At 42.4% G+C, this 24055-nt stretch overlaps 1 protein-coding gene across 1 annotated transcript in view; it reads left to right on the top strand.

Annotated features, from left to right (window-relative positions):
* Positions 1 to 21611, top strand: part of LOC306771819 (glutamate receptor ionotropic, delta-1-like) — a gene marked incomplete at both ends in the record, with an annotated part of 685025 nt that extends 663414 nt beyond the window's left edge. Inside the window, 2 exons of the mRNA XM_079261138.1 lie at positions 8815 to 9055; positions 21150 to 21611. Coding sequence (XP_079117264.1) covers positions 8815 to 9055; positions 21150 to 21611 — 703 coding nt within the window. The remainder of the gene's footprint in view (positions 1 to 8814; positions 9056 to 21149) is intronic.
* Between the last annotated feature and the right edge of the window lie 2444 nt (positions 21612 to 24055).

Raw genomic sequence — 24055 nt, forward strand, 5'->3', positions numbered from 1 at the left:
ATAGTATGTGTCAGAAAAGGTGATAGTATAGTATGTGTCACCACATAATATAGTCTGTGTCACTACATAGTATAGTATTTGTCAGAAAAGGTCATAGTATAGTATTTGTCAGAAAAGGTCATAGTATCATATGTGTCACCACATAGTATCGTATTTTGTCAAAAAGGACATAGTATAGTATTTGTCACCACATAGTGTAGTATTTGTCAGAAAAGGTCATAGTATAGTATGTGTCACCACATAGTATAGTATGTGTCAGAAAAGGTCATAGTATAAGTTTCACCACATATCACAGTATTTTATCAAAAAGGTCATAGTATATAGTATGTGTCACCACATAGTGTAGTATTTTTTAGAAAAGGTCATAGTATAATCTTTGTCACCACATAGCATAGTATTTTGTCAAAAAGGTCATAGTGTAGTATGTGTCAGAAAAGGTGATAGTATAGTATGTGTCACCACATAGTATAGTATGTGTCAGAAAAGGTGATAGTATAATATTTGTCACCACATAGCATAGTATTTTGTCAAAAAGGTGATAGTATAGTATGTGTCACCACATAGTGTAGTATTTGTCAGAAAAGGTCATAGTATAAAATGTGTCACCACATAGTGTAGTATTTGTCAGAAAAGGTCATAGTATAAAATGTGTCACCACATAGTATAGTATTTGTCAGAAAAGGTCATAGTATAGTATGTGTCACCACATAGTGTAGTATTTGTCAGAAAAGGTCATAGTATAGTATGTGTCACCACATAGTGTAGTATTTGTCAGAAAAGGTCATAGTATAAAATGTGTCACCACATAGTATAGTATTTGTCAGAAAAGGTCATAGTATAGTATGTGTCACCACATAGTGTAGTATTTGTCAGAAAAGGTCATAGTATAAAATGTGTCACCACATAGTATAGTATTTGTCAGAAAAGGTCATAGTATAGTATGTGTCACCACATAGTATAGTATTTGTCAGAAAAGGTCATAGCATAGTATGTGTCACCACATAGTGTAGTATTTGTCAGAAAAGGTCATAGTATAAAATGTGTCACCACATACTATAGTATTTGTCAGAAAAGGTCATAGTATAGTATGTGTCACCACATAGTGTAGTATTTGTCAGAAAAGGTCATAGTATAAAATGTGTCACCACATAGTATAGTATTTGTCAGAAAAGGTCATAGTATAGTATGTGTCACCACATAGTATAGTATTTGTCAGAAAAGGTCATAGCATAGTATGTGTCACCACATAGTGTAGTATGTGTCAGAAAAGGTCATAGTATAGTATGTGTCACCACATAATATAGTCTGTGTCACTACATAGTATAGTATTTGTCAGAAAAGGTCATAGTATAGTATTTGTCAGAAAAGGTCATAGTATGATATGTGTCACCACATAGTATCGTATTTTGTCAAAAAGGACATAGTATAGTATTTGTCACCACATAGTGTAGTATTTGTCAGAAAAGGTCATAGTATAGTATGTGTCACCACATAGTATAGTATGTGTCAGAAAAGGTCATAGTATAAGTTTCACCACATATCACAGTATTTTATCAAAAAGGTCATAGTATATAGTATGTGTCACCACATAGTGTAGTATTTTTTAGAAAAGGTCATAGTATAATCTTTGTCACCACATAGCATAGTATTTTGTCAAAAAGGTCATAGTGTAGTATGTGTCAGAAAAGGTCATAGTATAGTATGTGTCACCACATAGTATAGTATGTGTCAGAAAAGGTCATAGTATAATATTTGTCACCACATAGCATAGTATTTTGTCAAAAAGGTCATAGTATAGTATTTGTCACCACATAGTATAGTATTTTGTCAAAAAGGTCATAGTATAGTATGTGTCACCACATAGTATAGTATTTTTCAGAAAAGTCATAGTGTATTATGTGTCACCACATAGTATAGTATTTGTCAGAAAAGGTCATAGTATAGTATTTGTCACCACATAGTGTAGTATTTGTCAGAAAAGGTCATAGTATAGTATGTGTCACCACATAGTATAGTATTTGTCAGAAAAGGTCATAGTATATGTTTCACCACATAGTATAGTATTTTATCAAAAACGTCATAGTATATAGTATGTGTCACCACATAGCATGGTATTTTGTCAAAAAGGTCATAGTATAATATTTGTCACCACATAGCATAGTATTTTGTCAAAAAGGTCATAGTATAGTATGTGTCACCACATAGTGTACTGTGTCAGAAAAGGTCTATAGTATAATATGTGTCACCACATTGTGTATTATGTGTCAGAAAAGGTCATAGTATAGTATGTGTCACCACATAGTGTAGTATGTGTCAAAAAAGGTAAAAGTAAAGTATGTGTCACCACATAGTATAGTATTTGTCAGAAAAGGTCATAGTATAGTATGTGTCACCACATAGTGTAGTATGTGTCAAAAAAGGTAAAAGTAAAGTATGTGTCACCACATAGTATAGTATTTGTCAGAAAAGGTCATAGTATAATGTGTGTCACCACATAGTATAGTATGTGTCAGAAAAGGTCGCAGTATAAAATGTGTCACCACATAGTATAGTATTTTTCAGAAAGGTCATAGTGTATTATGTGTCACCACATAGTATACTATTTGTCAGAAAAGGTCATAGTATAGTATGTGTCACCAAATAGTGTAGTATGTGTCAGAAAAGGTCATAGTATAATGTGTGTCACCACATAGTATAATATTTGTCAGAAAAGGTCATAGTATAGTATGTGTCAGAAAAGGTCATAGTATAATATTTGTCACCACATAGCACAGTATGTTGTCAAAAAGGACATAGTATAGTCTGTGTCACCACATAGTATAGTATTTGTCAGAAAAGGTCATAGTATAATATTTGTCAATATTATACTATGTGTCACCACATAGTATAATATTTGTCAGAAAAGGTCATAGTATAATATTTGTCACCACATAGTATAGTATTTTGTCAAAAAAGGACATAGTATAGTATGTGTCACCACATAGTGTAGTCTGTGTCACCACATAGTATAGTATTTTGTAAAAAAGGTCATAGTATAGTATGTGTCAGAAAAGGTCATAGTATAATGTGTGTCACCACATAGTATATTATTTGTCAGAAAAGGTCATAGTATAATGTGTGTCACCACATAGTATATTATTTGTCAGAAAAGGTCATAGTATAATGTGTGTCACCACATAGTATAGTATTTGTCAGAAAAGGTCATAGTATATGTTTCAACACATAGTATAGTATTTTATCAAAAAGGTCATAGTATATTTGTCACCACATAGCATAGTATTTTGTCAAAAAGGTCATAGTGTAGTATGTGTCAAAAAAGGTAATAGGAAAGTATGTGTCACCACATAGTATAGTGTTTCGTCAAAAAGGTCATAGTATAATATATGTCACCACATAATATAGTATGTGTCAAAAAAGTCATAGTATAGTATTTGTCAGAAAAGGTCAAAGTATAGTATGTTTCAGAAAAGCTCATAGTATATGTGTCACCACATAGTATAGTATTTTGTCAAAAAGGTCATAGTATAGTATTTGTCACCACATAGTATAGTATTTGTCAGAAAAGGTCATAGTATAGTATGTGTCACCACATAGTGTAGTATGTGTCAGAAAAGGTCTATAGTATATGTGTCACCACATTGTATAGTATTTGTCAGAAAAGGTGATAGTATAGTATGTGTCACCACATAGTATAGTGTTTTGTCAAAAAAGGACATAGTATAGTCTGTGTCACCACATAGTATAGTATTTGTCAGAACAGGTCATAGTATAGTGTGTGTCACCACATAGTATAGTATTTTGTCAAAAAGGTCATAGTATAGTATGTGTCACCACATAGCATAGTATTTTGTCAAAAAGGTCATAGTATATTATTTGTCACCACATAGCATAGTAATTGTCAGAAAAGGTCATAGTATAATATGTGTCACCACATAATATAGTATGTGTCACCACATAGTATAGTATTTTGTCAAAAAGGACATAGTATAGTATGTGTCACCACATAGTATAGTAATTGTCAGAAAAGGTCATAGTATAATATGTGTCACCACATAGTGTAGTATGTGTCAGAAAAGGTCATAGTATAATATGTGTCACCACATAATATAGTATGTGTCACCACATAGTATAGTATTTTATCAAAAAGATCATAGTATATAGTATGTGTCACCACATAGTGTAGTATTTTGTCAAAAAGGTCATAGTATAGTATGTGTCACCACATAGTGTAGTATGTGTCAGAAAAGGTCATAGTATAATATGTGTCACCACATAATATAGTATGTGTCACCACATAGTATAGTATTTTGTCAAAAAGGTCATAGTATAGTATGTGTCACCACATAGTATAGTATTTTGTCAAAAAGGTCATAGTATAGTATGTGTCACCACATAGTATAGTAATTGTCAGAAAAGGTCATACTATACTATGTGGTGACACATAGTGTAGTATGTGTCAGAAAAGGTCATAGTATAATATGTGTCACCACATAATATAGTATGTGTCACCACATAGTATAGTATTTTATCAAAAAGATCATAGTATATAGTATGTGTCACCACATAGTGTAGTATTTTGTCAAAAAGGTCATAGTATAGTATGTGTCACCACATAGTGTAGTATGTGTCAGAAAAGGTCATAGTATAATATGTGTCACCACATAATATAGTATGTGTCACCACATAGTATAGTATTTTGTCAAAAAGGACATAGTATAGTATGTGTCACCACATAGTATAGTAATTGTCAGAAAAGGTCATAGTATAATATGTGTCACCACATAGTGTAGTATTTTGTCAAAAAGGTCATAGTATAGTATTTGTCACCACATAGTATAGTATTTGTCACCACATAGTATAGTATGTGTAAGAAAAGGTAATAGTAAAGTATGTATCACCATATAGTATGTGTAAAAAATGTCACAGGAAAGTATGTCACCACATAGTGTAGTAGGTGTCAAAAAATGTCAGTGTAATGTGTGTCACGAGATAGTACGTGTTATTGTCATAGCATATCAGCACATAGTATGTGTAAAACATGTCACAGTAAAGTGTGTAATGACATAGTATAGTGTTATATAATGTCACAGTATAGTATGTGTCATCACATAGTATATGTGTCAAAAGGTCATAATGTAGTCGGTGTCAAAAATGACATAGTATAGTGTTATATAATGTCACAGTACAGTGTGTGGCACAACATAGTATAATTGTTGTAAAACATGACATAGTTTACTTCTGCTTCTTTCTGAGTAAATTAATAAAGCCTTCCACAGTGTTTCTGATTCCCCGGACTGACGAAAGGGTGGAGTGACCCTTAGTATCCCCCAGTTAGATAGGAATGTGATATTAGAACCCAAATGGTTTTGAATAATGGCATATTTATATTTATAAACTCTGGTTTGTGACGAACAAACACCTGCAGTTAAGCTCTTCCTCACTCCGCTTTTGATATTTATAGAATGTTTGTACCTATTTCACTCAAATAACAAATACAATAAGAAATTCATCTGTATCACATCTGAAATGAATACCACAGCAGCAGACCTTTTCTACTCGACGCAGAAGAAAATGAATTCAGCTATACGTGTGATGATCTGGATCCGAAGGGAGGTCACGCTGGGTGTGGACCGCGACTAAATGCCCCGTCCTGGGGTTATCTAACTTTTCACTCGGGGATAGACTATTACACTGAGTTCCCCATGCAGACCACAAGGGCTGCCTTTCTAGACTCGTATTTCAGAGTCTATAGGATTTATTTGATTTTTTTTTTATGTCCAAGCAAAAAGTGATACAATTAATGCATTTCCAAAACAAAGATATTTGTCAATATGGAGAAAAAAAAGGTTGAAATAAAAATTATGAATAAAAATTGCCTCCTTACATTGAGGCTAACAGTTTAATACAATGCAAAAATAAAATGATTAAAATAACTTGAATTAATTCATAATATTCATGCAAAATGTTATGTCAAAAAAGCATATCAAAATTCATAAGAACTTAAATCTGTACTAGAGAAATAATATCTGGAAATGGGAAAAGGGGGGATAAAAGGAATGCCTTGTCACTTGTTTATCTTTGAAAAGATTAATATTATTTCAGGAACTTATCAAAGAAATACAAAACATTTAATTTCAATAAAGAAAAATAAAATCGAGTCTTAATCAGACCGTTGAGAGGTTTTACACATCCAGCGTGGCAGAGACGATAGAAAGCAAGGGAGAACTTTTCATAGAGCAGGAGTGCCCGAGTCCGGTCCTGGAGGTCCACCATCCTGCTGTTTATAGGTGCAACCCTTCTCCAACACGCCTGGATCAGATAAATGTCTCGTTAGCAGGTCTCTGCAGACCTGGACGACATGCAGCTGTTTGACTCAGCTGGGCTGGAGTTGCATGTAAAGGTTGCAGGATGGTGGATCTCCAGGACTGGACTTGGGCACTCCTGTTATAGAGAACACATTGAGGAAAAGATCCTCGTTGGGTAAAGTCATACATTCTCAGCTTCTTATTTGTTGTTTACTTCTCAAGACAAAAAAAGTTAAATTCCTGTTCCCTTATGTGCAAATTCTACTTTTATCAGAACAATCTGCTGTTTTTATAACGTCTGTTCCTGGCAGGTGTTGTGGTCCGCTGGTCCATACACGGGTTGTTGTAGAGCGGTGTAGTTTGGAGACGGGTTCATGGTTGACCTGTTCCGCAGCATTCAAAGAACTGCTGCCAAGAGGTGCTACTTCCTCCAGATCAGCAGACATGTCTTGTAAGCATCCTGCAAACACTTTTACACAGTTATGTTCCATGACACAAGACAGGTATCACACAAGGCTGAGTCATAAGATTAGAATGTCAGCTGATTATACAGTCAATAATGAATTAAAACGCTAACCATGTGAAACAGTGGGTAAATGATGGCTGTAAAGTTTTTAATACACGGACCATTCAACAATAGTTTAGTGCATGTCAAAATATCATCGTACAGTATGTATTAAAAAAGGACATCCTCTGGTGTGTGTAAAAATACTACAGTACAGTATGTCATACTATAGACTGTCACTACACAGTGTAGTATGTGTATATTTTTCCCGTTTTTCCTCCTGATGGTGTCTCCGTACCGGTGTAGACGATGTTCAGCTGGTATGTTGACGACTTGCCTGTCATTTTGTCCCGTCTGGTCTTGGCAGGAGCCCAGAACGGTCCTGGATGGCCTCCATGTGGCCATGTATGCATGTCTGACGGTGTTGGCACATGAAGAACAGTGTCCTGGTATCTCCTCCCAGACCTGGAACAAAACGTAACGTCACAAAGGTGTTTTTTGGATTTAGGTGAATGTGGGGTCTGACAATGGTCTCAGTTCCTTCTTGACACATGGGGAAGTGCTCCAGAAGAACCACAGGACCCGGCGCACCGGCGTAGGGTCTGACAGAGGCTCATTAATGCTGATGGGTTGAGGACCTACAACCCAGTTCAGCTCTCGTCCACAGCCTGTCTCCTGGAGGAGCTGGGCTCGGTGTGCAGCCTGGGCTCCAGTTATCGCCTCATGCTAGCAGTACTGACGCTAGCCAAATGCAAACCTGTTGACGTCTGAAAACCGAGGCGGGCGGGAAGAACATGTCTGCGGCCTTCACCTTTCAAACTGTTTTCCTGTAGTCCACCTGATGCTCATTTCATGTTTTCTGCTGTATGAACGCCGTCATGGTGCCCCGCCATGTCTCCAGAATGAGTTTTTACCGATGTTACAACTGTAAATTACATCCGCAGCATTTATCACTTCAGCCTTATCATCACATTTTACATTAACAGTTTTATGGCAGGAAGCAACAACACGTCCAGACATGCAGCCTTTCCGTTTACCGCTGCTCCAAGGCGGGATGTGGTAAATAAAACATGATGGGACGATTAACGATAAGAACTCTCAGACTCCATTCTTTTAAGACTCACAGAAAGAGGTGAGATCAACGCAGGTTCATTAACAAGATGGCCGGAGTGCAGCAGAACTTCAAGTCATCTGTGGAAAGTTCCTGTATTTCTGGATGAATGCATCCATATGAACGCTGTGTTTTTAGGCCATAACAGAGTGACGTACGCAGGAACTCTCCTCTGAACACTTCATGTTGACACGCCAACGCTGGACGTGCAACGAGGAGACGGAGCGGATGAAAGCCTGCTTCGCTGCATCTGCATGGGGGGGGGGGGGGGGGGGTATTTACCAGCACTGTAAACATACTTTCCCACCACCTCCACCGGCGTCAGGTGGTTTTCATGAGGCAGAGAAATGTTTCTGTTGAACATGTTTTCAGAAGAGAAGGTTTGACAGCAAATCACATCATGGTTGCAGAAACAAACAGCCTTAACTAGAATATTCTGCTTCGAAATAACCTGCTGCTGATGGCTTCTGCTGTTTTTAACTGATAAGAAATGAGCAGAATCATGTTGAACCGGCGGTGTTGTTGCTAGGGGAGCAGCTAAATGATGATCAGGATTTCCATCTTCCATCTCCGTGGCTGCTTCAGTCAGAATCCAACCGCTGTATCTCCACCGTCTTACTGCTGGGGAACCAAATGGATCCAACACGTATAAAACCGTTCCTCTGGACTTGTCAGGCGCCTCCCTGGAGCAGCTTTCTCTGGACTTCTTCAGCTTCCCGCTTCACTCTGCAGCTTCGTTTCTCTGATCATGAAAAAAAGCAGCTTTTCAACGCTGACACAAAAACGAGGCTCGGCTCTGGCTGACACCAGATCCGGGTTCAGGACGGTTCTGGACGAAACGACCAGCTCCGGCTCGTATCTGACTGACCTGTTGCTCTCTTCTTGTCCTTCAGGATCCTGGAGCTCCAGGAGAAAGGTGACCTGGACATCATGAAGCAGAAGTGGTGGCCCCGCACCGGGCGCTGCGACCTCAGCAGCCACGCCAGCGCCCACCCCGACGGCCGCTCCCTCAAGCTGCACAGCTTCGCCGGCATCTTCTGCATCCTGGCCGCCGGCCTGCTGCTGGCCTGCATGGTTGCCGGGCTGGAGGCGTGGTGGAGCAGCAACCGCTGCCGCCAGGAGACGCCCAAAGAGGTGACCGAGCTTAGGGTCCGGCGGACGGGCCAGCGGGGGGAAGACACTGCCACACTCTACTTTAAGGATCCCGCCGCAGACGCGAGCCCCGACTTAGTAGAGCTGCAGTACACCCAGCTGTAGAGGAGACGTAGCAACGGAGGGGAGGCAGGGTAGAGAGACAAGTCTCATCCGCCCAGGACACCGACTGAAATCAAATTTGGTCTCTTATCAACCCCCACCATTTTCCTTTATCCGTCCATCACTTCCACACAGCAGAGCTCATCGTATCGTCTCTGCACCACGTTCAGCGCTCGGCCTGCTCCACTCGCCCATTACTTCACTAACACTCCCATAAAACTGCAGCTTCTTTGTTTCTGCCTGAAACGAGCGGAGTCCTGCATGTTTCCCGACGCCCCCACCTCCCCCAGACCTTCAGGATGAAGTCCCACTGCGCCGGCTCCATTCAAGCGCTCAGAACTGAATTATTGTTATAAAGTCATTTTCTCCAGAAAAGCTTCGGTAATTTCCAGGCGCTCTGAAAGGAGCTGAGAATTAGCAGGCAGAGACGGATAATGGTGCCTCATCGCTTCAGGACATTTCCCGTTCCAGGAGACACTGCCGCCCCCGCCTCGGCTCCGACTCCTCCAGAGTATTCACCGCAGCCGCATGACGCCCGATCAATGAGAGCCATCGGCCGTCTCCTCACACTCTGGATCCCATCAGACTTGTTTTAGGGGAAACAAAGCGCAGTTTGGACTGCCACCGCTCTGGCTGGGGGCGGGGTTATAAAGACAGCCATGTTTCCTACGTGCAGCTGAGGGGCGGGGCCTAATTTAGCCGACGATGGATGCGAGCGGACGTCGGAGCGGCAGAAATCCTCCTCGCTCAGCGACACTTTCCATCTTCACCTTTCTGGTTGTTGGAAATCAAACCAGTGAAAACGTGCAGGCGGCCGCTCGCCATCGGCTAACGAAAGCGTGCACGCCTGTGTGCGCGCTCACAACTTGGAGCAGCGCCGGGAGCCGCCATGACCGGCTGTCAGGCGGGGAAACCTGGAAGGGAAGGAGTTACGACGCCATGTTTCAACGCAGCACATGTATCGGTTACACGGCGGGCAGCGCTCCACGCCTGTCATGTGACGTTTAGGACCGGCCTGAAATATCTGGAAACATTTATACCCCAACATTCAGCGAGCGACAAGGACCACAGACACAACACGCCCCCCCTCCCCCCCAGGTTAGCGCCCTACGCCGGTCCGAGACGTTTCTGCACATCAACAACAGGCTGACGGATTTATCTCCATTAATCCAAACTGGCAGCAGCGTCACCTTCCACGTTTACACAAAGGGTCAGAATGTCCAATCCAAAGTGCGCACGTTCGATCCCTCGTGCCGCCGCGATGACGTACATATCCCAGGACAATCAGGCGTAAATAAATGCGATGAAACGCGTTTCCATGTGAACGCAGGCTCGTGTTGCTAAAAGATAAAGTTGGGACGCATCGTGCTGCCAACGTTAAAACCCTTCGCCGATCTTCATCGTTCCTCGCCATCGCTCTCCGTCACATCTGAAGACGTCGGTGAGGATCGGCGAAGGGTTTTAACGTTGGCAGCATGCCGTCAGCCGTCGCCTCGGCCGCCGGACGAAGCTTTTCATGTGGATCCATAAACTAAAGTGTGAGCAGAAAAGTGGAGTCCGTTCACCTGAGCATCTGTCTCCGCCATCCTCGTCCACCTGCTTCTGTGTCTCGTCTTATTCCAGATTATATGTCAATGTGGACGCCCGTGTGCTCTGTCTCCTCTCCCTCTCTCCTTTATTTCTCTATTTACACTTGACTGTCTATGATCTCGTGCAGGTCACTAAGGATTACAGACTGGCCAGGGTTTCTGGTCCATTGACATATAATGACATTACAACTGCTTCATCGGAGGGGAGGAGGGACATTTGGACAGACAGAGAGAGAGGCTGGGATGAAGCAGAAGCTATTGACACAGGTCAGAATAGACCTCATGTACAACTATGAAACAAACCCAAACAGGTTCAACCTTCCTGGTTTTGCTTTTCCTGGAGACTCGAACCGGATCGTCTCAATGCAGCAGCTAGTTATGGATCGGTAACATCAGAGCGCGGCGTGGAGAGGAACCTTCCGGAACTGGCAGGTCGGCGGTTGCACCGATCAGACGTGGAAAAACACGGAAGACTCTGTCGACCAGCTCAAACTAAAATCACAACGTAGTTCAAGTCTCCTTCTGATCACCAATCAATATTTTCCCGACAGTCCGGTTCGGTAAAAGCTTTCCACCCAAAAACATCTTGTTTCCTGCCGATCGTTTCCAGTTGGGCTGCAGGCGGACGGTCGTTACGATACGGAGCCATTATCCACCTGGTCATCGATGTGGTCTGAACTGTAGAACAGAGCAGCTTCCACATGGAACCAGAACGTTTTCCACGTCAACCTCTGATCTCCCGCCAATCACAGGACAGAAGCGTCTGCGTTCAGTTTCCATAGCAGCGGAAACGATTGGTTTGAGAGAGCTTTTTCTACTTGGACACTTTAGTGACGTCCCGGGGGAGGGACTCAGTGATTGGTCATCTTCTCCAGGCTGGGCACGTTCACGAGAAGAAAGCCACGCCCACCTCACTGCTCAGTATAACTACTCCTAGCAGCTGACCAATCAGACGCAGCCTGCAGGCAGGAGGCGGAGCTTCCTCTGTTGGCAGGTTTCTGGCTGATCTGAGAGGATCAATACAACATGGATGAAGAGGTTTGTGGAAAATGATTATTTCTTGTCCTTCTGGAAACGAGGAGCGGGATCAGCGTTGCAGCCAGCAGTCAGTAGACTAAAGGTCACGTTGTGGCCAAACTCCAACAAAAACAGCTGAATCTAAACCCGAGGTGCCCAAGTCCAGTCCTGGAGATCTGCTGTCCTGCAGCTTTCTCTGCAACACACCTGAGGAATGTCTGCAGAGCCGAACATTACGTCCAGGTGTGTTGATCAATCCGTTTTAAAACTTTTACTGAGGAAAACTGTCAGATTAGGCAGAAAATACACCAGTATCTGCTGGAGACGTGTTCCTCGTGTCAGTCAAGTCACAGCCTGACACAGCCAGGCTGAAGAAACACCCAGAAGTTAGCTTACGGCTAAAGTCTATGGAAAGTCACATGGCAAGCTAGCGGTTAGCATGTTTAGCTCAGCCTCTGTGTCCAATCACAAGAAGAATCTGTTCTGGTCATAAAGCAGAACATAAAAACATCGGAACCTCTGATTCTGCCTGAACTGTCTACGGAAAGACGGAAGGGACAAAATGCACCGCTTCACTGCAAAACAACTGATGAAGTTAAAACTGGCGTCATTGTTTACATGTTAATGTTTGTCAACATCGGGACATTCAGACGGATTCTGACAGAAACAGACAGAATTGGTGGTAATGCGAATTCATCGATGGAGAAAGCAGGTAGTGATGCATCGTGGACCTATGAGCATCTATTGACATAAATATCAATATCCTGGATTTAGCTGCAGAGCCGAGACCACAACATCACCGTGGGCAAGTGATGTCAGTCGCTGAAGATGAACAGTCCTGCAGGATTTTAGAGCTCCAGGACCAGACTTGGGCGCCCCGATCTAACCTGCTAAAACCGTCCTCGCTGCTCATTGACCTCGACTAAAACCCTGTCAGTGCAGATTCTGCTGAGCTGCTTTAAAACAGAGAACGAACTTTTCTCTCCTCACACACACCTCTCTGGTGGGGCGGCTTTACCAAGTTTCATCCTGTCCAGTTAAAAGTGATCAACGGTGATCAATACGCCTCTGAGAAGCTTTTCCTGCGGGGAGGGTCTGAGCAGGACACATCAGAAACGCTGTTGCAGGGTTTGGAGGGACGGTTCCTCCGCTGGGAACTGGCATTAAAAGAGCCGGTTCCACGCCCCCTGTTTTCAACCTCTACGTCACCAGTCCGTCTCTGGTTGGTTTTAATGCCTGGAATTTATTTATTAGGCTAGCTGCCAGTCTGACGCTGCCCTAAACGTGATTTAATGAGTTTCCAGCTGAAACAATAAGCAGCAGTGAGACGTTTTAATTGGCTTGAAGAGCAGCGCTTTGAGACTGAAGGTCTCATTCAGACCTGATGCTCCAACACCGTCCTAAGCTCCTCAAGCTCTGGCTTCCATGCCAAAAGCCATGCTTTTCCTGCTGAAGGTCACGTCTCCGTCATACGAACCGTCATTCACACAGTTTCTGCTCAGAGGGGATGACCAATATGAGACATTTAGAGACCAGTTAAAACAATCCCACAGTAGTCCAGTTTAGTCCGTCCTGAGCCGCCAAGCAGAGCCTGAATCTGGGATAATCGTCCCACAACAAGCTGCTCGTCTTCCAGCCGTATTTCCTGCAGGTCAGCAGTAAATAGAAACTTCCAGATGAAAATGTTCCTCTAGCAGAACGTTCAGGTCAACGGGACACATTGACTACGTTTCAGCTCAGTAGAGGATGAAGACGACCTCTCCCAGAAGCTGCAAATATCCAGATCTTTGTCTTAAACCTCTCAGCCAGCTTCATCCCAGATCAAATGGACCAAAAACTGGAGTAATTAACATTTCATTTAACACACCTGGTCCGACTTGATTGGCTGCTGGATCCATCATGTCAGCCAGGCGTGTTGGAGCAGGGACACATGGAAACCTGCAGGATGGTGGCCCTCGAGGACCAAACTCAGACACCACGGCCCTCAATGAATAATAAAACCAGTGGTGTAGTGGTCCCCAAGACGAGGTAAACTCTTCTGCTTTTGCTGTTTTGTTTTAAAACGAGAGAAAAAAAGTCACCCAGAAAACTAAACCAACACTGGGACAGACTGGCTCATAGACATTCATACATAGATTTTTATTATGTCTATGTTCAGACTAACATTGATGCCGCTGACTGCACCAGTATGGCGTACTGGAAACGTTAGCTGGAAACCTAGCCTCCATGTGGAGGGATTGTAAAAGCAGCTTTACTGGCTTTAGAAGTGGATTTACTCCATGCTGACTGAGAAGGTGGTAAAACTGTTTCATCTCCACCATACAGACGTGCTACCAACACATACACGTTTCACAAAGACGTCATTTTAATGTGTGGTAAAGACATGTCCAGGCTACCCTTTAGGTCCAAGTTAAACAGCTCGGACCTTCTGAAAGTGGAAACCTGGATTTAAACTATTTACATTTTAATAACTTCCATTAATTTACAGTGTTGAGACATCCTGCCTTTGTTAAAGGAGGAGACACAATATCTGCACTAATATAGACTACTGTAGACATAAAGCAACATGTTTTACCTGGTAATTTATACTGTTGGACCAGTAGCTGAATTTCCATCACAACTAGAATTGTGCAAAAATTCTAATTTTCCAACATTAACAAAAAACGCTGATGGAAACAGCTACATTAAAAAAAAAAAAAAGACTGAAATGTTGCTAAAAGGTTTTTACACTCTTGTGAGGAGGTTTTTCAGACGTTTCGAAGAGAAATATATTGCAAAAATATAATGGAAACACTTTTTTGTTTTATTTACATGTCCTCGGACGTGACGTGGGGGTGGCGGCCAGTTTATTTCCAGTAAAGATGGCGCGGTGTGGAACAAAAGCAAGTCTTTAGAAAAAAATGAAGGAGAAAACCTCTAAAAAGTCGTAGCAAATTCTTCACAATTAGAAAAACGGCAAAATAATGCTACGTGGCTACCTTGCATAAGACACGATTCTTATGAAATGTTGTCCGACTGACGAGATTTTATGAGAACAGAGACAAGACACTGTTTACTGCAAATCGTAACTGTGGTCGAAACTTAGAAATATCGCTTTTATATTGTGAAAAAACGTAACGGAAACACAGCTACTGTACCTTCATATCAGGAGCTATGTTGTTGGGTTCTTTCAAGCTGTTAGAGCTGAACCTTCTTATGAGACTTTTGTCAAAATAAACTTAAGTTTTATGTTTGTATATACGTATGTAAATGATTTATTATACATTGAACCATTCTGAGTGCTGAGGCCGGTCCGACAGCTCCATCCAAGCCTGGAAGGTTCAAGGTGGGCTGGTTTAAGATGCTTTAGAAGTTCTTGGGCAGGTTAGAAGAATCTTTGGCAAACTCTGATGATTCTCTTTTCTTAGGCTTAATCAGATCAGACATTTCACTGGAACTGAAAAAATTATATGGAAAAAAGAAAAATGACCAGCTTTAGTAGCTACGAGCATGCACCAGCGACTTGCAGAAATTACTAAAAGAATCGATAAACCCACAACATGCAAGTGTAGCTAAACAGCCGAAGACTCATCCGTGTATCGCAGCTACACGCGACATAAGCTAACACTGGCATGACCAACGTGTATCATGCAAGCAATAAATAAACTACGTTACAAAACATGCAAACAATTTAAGATGAATTTTAAAACGCTGCTGAAACCTTCAATGTTTGTCTCGCCATCAGCCAAGTCCATTAAAAACTCCTCGTCTTCTTCAACAAAGTGTTCCTTCTGTGAGATGCTGCCCGGGTGATTTATGAAGGATTGCTCTGAGTTATCGGTGTCCGTCTGCGTGCTTTTTGTCCCAAAGGACCGAGACGAACAGACCTGAGGATTCAAAATAGCAGCTCAGAAATAAAAGTAGTCGACCACGTTGCCGCTCTGGTTTCTCAGACAAACAAAGAGAAAAGTTTAAAAAAGGACAAGCCGCTAGGAAGGATCCAAACCGTCTCAGAGAACATGATTACTAAGATTACGGCCCTCTTTTTGGAGAGCTTGCATGTCTGGGCTTTCTGAAACACCTCAACATGACTGAACATCTGTGTTTTCATAGACATATACACGTAGAAGGTCCTACATTGGTCCCTGCTTTGGACATCAATAAGGCCACCATATTGGTCCTGGCAAGTTAACAGGCTGAAAAAACTAATAATTTGAACTACCTAACTAATCATTTACTTTGATCAGCAGGAATTCTAACAGTAAACATGAACTACGGCTCACCTGCTTAATGCGTTTAGTTAATGACAGGTAGTATGTTAGCTCCGGCTACGATGTTTAGAAGGACAGTGTTTAGTAAATAACGGGCCGTATGTTAGCTCCGGCTACGATGTTTAGAAGGACAGTGTTTAGTAAATAATGGACCGTATGTTAGCTCTGCGTATGTTTCAGAACGACATAGCATTTAGTAAATAACGGGCCGTATGTTAGCTCCGCGTATGTTTCAGAACGACATAGCATTTAGTAAATAACGGGCCGTATGTTAGCTCTGCGTATGTTTCAGAACGACATAGCGTTTAGTAAATAATGGGCTGTATTTTAGCTCTGTGTATGTTTCAGAACGACATAGCGTTTAGTAAATAACGGGCCATATGTTAGCTCTGCGTATGTTTCAGAACGACATAGCGTTTAGTAAATAATGGGCCGTATTTTAGCTCTGTGTATGTTTCAGAACGACATAGCGTTTAGTAAATAACGGGCCATATGTTAGCTCTGCGTATGTTTCAGAACGACATAGCATTTAGTAAATAACGGGCCGTATTTTAGCTCTGTGTATGTTTCAGAACGACATAGCGTTTAGTAAATAATGGGCCGTATTTTAGCTCTGTGTATGTTTCAGAACGACATAGCGTTTAGTAAATAACGGGCCATATGTTAGCTCTGCGTATGTTTCAGAACGACATAGCGTTTAGTAAATAACGGGCCGTATTTTAGCTCTGTGTATGTTTCAGAACGACATAGCGTTTAGTAAATAACGGGCCATATGTTAGCTCTGCGTATGTTTCAGAACGACATAGCATTTAGTAAATAACGGGCCGTATGTTAGCTCCGCGTATGTTTCAGAACGATAGAGCGTTTAGTAAATAATGGACCGTATGTTAGCTCTGCGTATGTTTCAGAACGATAGAGTGTTTAGTAAATAACGGGCCGTATGTTAGCTCCGCGTATGTTTCAGAACGACATACCATTTAGTAAATAATGGGCCGTATGTTAGCTCTGCGTATGTTTCAGAGCGATAGTGTTTAGTAAATAATGGGCCATATGTTAGCTCTGCGTATAATGTTTCAGAACGACATAGCGTTTAGTAAATAACGGGCCGTATGTTAGCTCTGCGTACGTTTCAGAACGATAGTGTTTAGTAAATAATGGGCCATATTTTAGCTCTGCGTATAATGTTTCAGAACGATAGAGCGTTTAGTAAATAACGGGCCGTATGTTAGCTCTGCGTACGTTTCAGAACGATAGTGTTTAGTAAATAATGGGCCATATGTTAGCTCTGCGTATAATGTTTCAGAACGATAGAGCGTTTAGTAAATAACGGGCCATATGTTAGCTCTGCATATGTTTCAGAACGATAGTGTTTAGTAAATAATGGGCCATATGTTAGCTCTGCGTATAATGTTTCAGAACGATAGAGCGTTTAGTAAATAACGGGCCGTATGTTAGCTCTGCGTACGTTTCAGAACGACATAGCATTTAGTAAATAACGGGCCGTATGTTAGCTCTGCGTATGTTTCAGAACGATAGAGCGTTTAGTAAATAACGGGCCGTATGTTAGCTCTGCGTACGTTTCAGAACGACATAGCATTTAGTAAATAACGGGCCGTATGTTAGCTCTGCGTATGTTTCAGAACGATAGTGTTTAGTAAATAATGGGCCGTATGTTAGCTCTGCGTATGTTTCAGAACGATAGTGTTTAGTAAATAATGGGCCGTATGTTAGCTCTGCGTATGTTTCAGAACGACATAGCGTTTAGTAAATAACGGGCCATATGTTAGCTCTGCGTATGTTTCAGAACGACATAGCGTTTAGTAAATAACGGGCCGTATTTTAGCTCTGTGTATGTTTCAGAACGACATAGCGTTTAGTAAATAACGGGCCATATGTTAGCTCTGCGTATGTTTCAGAACGACATAGCATTTAGTAAATAACGGGCCGTATGTTAGCTCCGCGTATGTTTCAGAACGATAGAGCGTTTAGTAAATAATGGACCGTATGTTAGCTCTGCGTATGTTTCAGAACGATAGAGTGTTTAGTAAATAACGGGCCGTATGTTAGCTCCGCGTATGTTTCAGAACGACATAGCGTTTAGTAAATAACGGGCCGTATTTTAGCTCTGTGTATGTTTCAGAACGACATAGCGTTTAGTAAATAACGGGCCATATGTTAGCTCTGCGTATGTTTCAGAACGACATAGCATTTAGTAAATAACGGGCCGTATGTTAGCTCCGCGTATGTTTCAGAACGATAGAGCGTTTAGTAAATAATGGACCGTATGTTAGCTCTGCGTATGTTTCAGAACGATAGAGTGTTTAGTAAATAACGGGCCGTATGTTAGCTCCGCGTATGTTTCAGAACGACATACCATTTAGTAAATAATGGGCCGTATGTTAGCTCTGCGTATGTTTCAGAGCGATAGTGTTTAGTAAATAATGGGCCATATGTTAGCTCTGCGTATAATGTTTCAGAACGACATAGCGTTTAGTAAATAACGGGCCGTATGTTAGCTCTGCGTACGTTTCAGAACGATAGTGTTTAGTAAATAATGGGCCATATTTTAGCTCTGCGTATAATGTTTCAGAACGATAGAGCGTTTAGTAAATAACGGGCCGTATGTTAGCTCTGCGTACGTTTCAGAACGATAGTGTTTAGTAAATAATGGGCCATATGTTAGCTCTGCGTATAATGTTTCAGAACGATAGAGCGTTTAGTAAATAACGGGCCATATGTTAGCTCTGCATATGTTTCAGAACGATAGTGTTTAGTAAATAATGGGCCATATGTTAGCTCTGCGTATAATGTTTCAGAACGATAGAGCGTTTAGTAAATAACGGGCCGTATGTTAGCTCTGCGTACGTTTCAGAACGACATAGCATTTAGTAAATAACGGGCCGTATGTTAGCTCTGCGTATGTTTCAGAACGATAGAGCGTTTAGTAAATAACGGGCCGTATGTTAGCTCTGCGTACGTTTCAGAACGACATAGCATTTAGTAAATAACGGGCCGTATGTTAGCTCTGCGTATGTTTCAGAACGATAGTGTTTAGTAAATAATGGGCCGTATGTTAGCTCTGCGTATGTTTCAGAACGATAGTGTTTAGTAAATAATGGGCCGTATGTTAGCTCTGCGTATGTTTCAGAACGACATAGCGTTTAGTAAATAACGGGCCATATGTTAGCTCTGCGTATGTTTCAGAACGACATAGCGTTTAGTAAATAACGGGCCGTATTTTAGCTCTGTGTATGTTTCAGAACGACATAGCGTTTAGTAAATAACGGGCCATATGTTAGCTCTGCGTATGTTTCAGAACGACATAGCATTTAGTAAATAACGGGCCGTATGTTAGCTCCGCGTATGTTTCAGAACGATAGAGCGTTTAGTAAATAATGGACCGTATGTTAGCTCTGCGTATGTTTCAGAACGATAGAGTGTTTAGTAAATAACGGGCCGTATGTTAGCTCCGCGTATGTTTCAGAACGACATACCATTTAGTAAATAATGGGCCGTATGTTAGCTCTGCGTATGTTTCAGAGCGATAGTGTTTAGTAAATAATGGGCCATATGTTAGCTCTGCGTATAATGTTTCAGAACGACATAGCGTTTAGTAAATAACGGGCCGTATGTTAGCTCTGCGTACGTTTCAGAACGATAGTGTTTAGTAAATAATGGGCCATATTTTAGCTCTGCGTATAATGTTTCAGAACGATAGTGTTTAGTAAATAATGGGCCGTATGTTAGCTCTGCGTATGTTTCAGAACGATAGTGTTTAGTAAATAATGGGCCGTATGTTAGCTCTGCGTATGTTTCAGAACGATAGTGTTTAGTAAATAATGGGCCGTATGTTAGCTCTGCGTATGTTTCAGAACGATAGTGTTTAGTAAATAATGGGCCGTATGTTAGCTCTGCGTATGTTTCAGAACGATAGTGTTTAGTAAATAATGGGCCGTATGTTAGCTCTGCGTATGTTTCAGAACGATAGTGTTTAGTAAATAATGGGCCATATGTTAGCTCTGCGTATAATGTTTCAGAACGATAGAGCGTTTAGTAAATAATGGGCCGTATGTTAGCTCTGCGTATAATGTTTCAGAACGACTGCGTCACGACATGACTGTCCGCTTGCGTTCATTTAGCTTTCTTGCCAGAACCAATATGGCAACTGAGGCACTCAATGAAGCATCTATGTATATATGTCTACATGTGTTGCATTAATATAGAGTGTAAACGTGTCACATGCATTACTCTGAAAACCACTTCCTGTGTCGCTGTGACGATCCACTAATATCTCTGTACCTGAAGCCGATGCTGGAGCCAAGCTGTGCTGCGTTCAGGAACACTAACTGACTTCATGTGTTTGCTGTAAAGAGATCGGTTGCTTTAAATTCTCTGCAAACACCCACACGCTGTGAAAGTGGCAGCAGCAAACACACGGACGTGAAGAGAATCTGGACTCAGATCCAGGACCCGGCTTAAAACGCCGGTCACACCTTCCGTCTCTGGCTTTGTCCTTTACAACCAGCGTTCTGAGGCAGACCTGCGTTCAACAGGGAAACACTCAAATGTCTATTAATGCCTAACAAGTATGCACGGCTGCAATCAGCCGGAGATGCAGCGTCAGCCCATGTTTTGATTAAATTGTTCTGAAAGGGAGCCGGTTCTGAGATCCTCCCGGCTCCAAGGGCAGCGAGGAAGAAAAGGCAGAGAAGGTATTCTCAGCTGAATAAATAACTCAGAAAAACAACTTTTTTTCTGCCACATGAAGGTCAAACAAGAGTTTAATGAGCAAGCAGACAACTCTGCAACAAACTGCAGTCAGTTTGGCTCCAGGACGCATGTTCTCCAGACATCCAACGTTTATTTCTCACTGGCCAAGTTTGATTTCGGTTCCTGGGGGGCCCGGCGGGGCTTGCCTCACCAAACCACCACCAGACTGGTCTATGATCCAGGTTCAAAATGCATGGAGCACCTGCAGACCTGAAGCAGTCTGAAAAACCGGCCCATCGCCAATCTCAGCCTCTGTGTCCTCCCCTCCTTCCCCCCTGTCTCTCCTCTGTCCTCCACCCCCCCCCCCCCCGTCTCTCCTCTGTCCTCCACCCCCCCCCCCCCTTATAGGACAAGGAGGTGAACCTGGAACAGGTGCATCGTCGTATGAACAGTCTTTTGGTCGAGGACTTGGCCCACAAGCAGATCCCCGGTCCCTCTATCGAGATCTCTGCGCTGGACATCGGCAGCATGCAGCCCAGCCAGGCCTCTCTGGTTCCGGGTCCGGAGTCCGTGCGGGACTACCCGCCCTCGGCCCTCGCTGTGACCACCTTCCTCCCAGGGGAGGGGGCGCCGCCTCCTCCTCTTCCCCACCCTCACCATGGGGGGACCCTAGGCAGGACGCTGCCCCCGTCCCAGGGCCCTGGCAGCACCACGCTGCCCCCCCACCACCCGCTCAGCGGCACCATGCAGTGCAAACACAGGGCTCCCAACGGGGGACTTTTCCGGCAGAGTCCTGGCAAGATGCCGCTGTCCTACCAGAAAGGACCCATACCCGAAGCCATTGAGGCCACCCACAGTACGTCCATATAGTGCTGGGGGGGGGGGGGGGGGGGGGGGTTAAGGGGTCAAACTGCATCGTTCCTGGACTCTGGACCAGGGCGGATGTGGGGCGGGTTTGGCAGCTCTGGAGGAGAAAACTAATGTACAAAGTAAAAAAAAAAAAAAGAAAAAAAGAAAAAAAGATTTTGTATTTAGAAGATAAAAACAGACGGGGGGGGTGGTTTTACTCGTGTACATATCTGTAAATACAAAGAGAACGAAGTGAGGTCAAAGTGTATTTTGAATATTCTCAATTTTTGAAGTTGAGTTATAAAAACAAAAAGAGAAAAAAAAAAAAAGAATCTATATAAAAATATAATCTATAAATTGATGAAAAGTTCTGACTGTTTGAACGACTTTGTAAATTTTGTTCAGTTTGAAGCGAAATTCATTGTGATTGTTTTCTAAGTGCCGAAATGAAACGATGTCTCTCCACAACTCGTCGATGTAAACAGCTTCCCATGATGCACCGCTGTAGTGTTGGACACCTACTGTTATGCACCTCTGTACCCTTATATACACTATATCTTCAGCAGCGAAAGGAAATAATCACCTTCTTTTTACATTTGTATTAAATATCAAATAGACGTTTTTCTTTTTCTCCCTGAAGCTAAAGTCTACATTTGTTTCCTTAAGTTGACTGTAAATGGTGTTGAACAAACTGGGGGGTGGGACACAGGTTTTTATCAGGTTCATGTTTTACACACAGCTGAGTCGAGTTTAGCTTTTTATTTGGCGTCTGTTGGTAAAAACGACGGACGTAACAAATGAGCAGGAGGACATTTTAGGTTGCGATCACACGGCAAACCGGACTATTTTTATGAAAACAGGTTCAAATTTCAGGGTTTGCAGCAGAGCTACTTCTAACGGGACCAAACGGCGGCTGAACTCGTAGTCTTCGCTGCATTTTCCTGCACGACTGTGGTCCAAGGATCGACCGTCACCTGGTTCACTGCAGGTTACGCAGCTTTACGCAACAGTTAAACTGATGACGCTGTGGAGTTTTTAGTCCTGGCTTCGCTGACAAAGCTAATCTGAAAAGCGCAGCGGTGTTTCGTCACCAGATGGGGGCAGTATAATCTGCATGTATTTCAGTAGAAGAAGTAGAACCAGGATCTAAAATAAAATTACTTTTTATTTTTACTAAAATAAAATTACTGTAACGAGGACATAAAGTCCATCTTTTAAACATTTCAGCCTCAGTTGAGTTGTTTTCTCTGGTTAAACTCCTCCAGATAGACGGCTGGCTGAACAAACACAAGTGTAAACGTGAAAGGTTTGAACCTGGTTGCCGTATCGATCGCAGCCTGAAGGTCGGGAACTTCTGCTTCATGTTAAACCTTGTAGAACGAGCTACCATCCACACGTCCTTCATTTTCTTTCCCAGAGGATTTAATGTCACCTGTTTGCAGGTTTTTTTCTCCTGCAAAGCAGCGCAGGTATTCTCATCAGAAGGGGCTCGTGTTCCCGCCAGACACTCCTAATGGATCCATTATCCCCTGCAGGGATGACGGAGGGCATCATTACCCAAAGTGCAATCAGCAGGTGCCGTACCTCAGCTGCTTGTAAAATACAGGGAATCTGAACTTCAGATTGTTTTTTTTCCCAACAGGAAACTGTATAATGAGCCTTTATGGAAACCCACGGCCCCACACTTCACCCCTCCCTCCTGCTGTCATAAGTGCGATTAATGTGCATTTATGGGCCTAATGAGTTTCGACTTGATTTTGCCTGTTTGGTGACGTGCTGATCACACATGTAGACGAATCACAGACCATGTTTCAGGTCCCGTCCAGCAACATTTTACTCATTAGACCAGAAACCGAAGTAGAAACAGTGTGAGTGTCCCGTTCGTGATGCTAGCTGTAGCAAACCGGTTCCACCGCTGGTTCTGAACGAGGGCTGGGCGACTTATAACTCACATGTTTCCGATTGTTTGGAAATCTCTAAAATTACTGTGAGATGCAGCTGATAATGTTGAATTAAAGACACCAGGAAGATTCAAGTACATTTGTTATTAAAACGTTTTCTTATTTCGGTCATTTCAGGTCTAAGGCCCCCTTCTCCTCTAGAACCGTTTACTTTTATCATAAAGGATAAACAGACAGATGTTTATCGTATTCCTGTGATGACGTAACCACATCCCGTCATGTCTGGACAAGCCGTGTCGTGTACATACAGCTGAGCTGAACTCCCACCAGCCGACAGAGATGAAGATGGCGAGGTGTGTATGGACGGCAGCGAAGAGGGAATCTTCTTATAAACAGAAAAATATCACCACTATCCTCGCTTGCAAACAACAGCCAAATGCAGAGTTTTACAAAGAATTAGACAGAAATGAGGGAGAAAGGCTTGGAAAATCTGTAGAGAACCTCCCACAGCAAGAAACCCTGAAACTACCAGGCAACCTGGCAACCTGGCGCGAAAAACCATTC

This window comes from Telmatherina bonti, assembly GCF_933228915.1.
Source record: "Telmatherina bonti genome assembly, chromosome: 21".
Lineage (NCBI taxonomy): Eukaryota > Metazoa > Chordata > Actinopteri > Atheriniformes > Telmatherinidae > Telmatherina > Telmatherina bonti.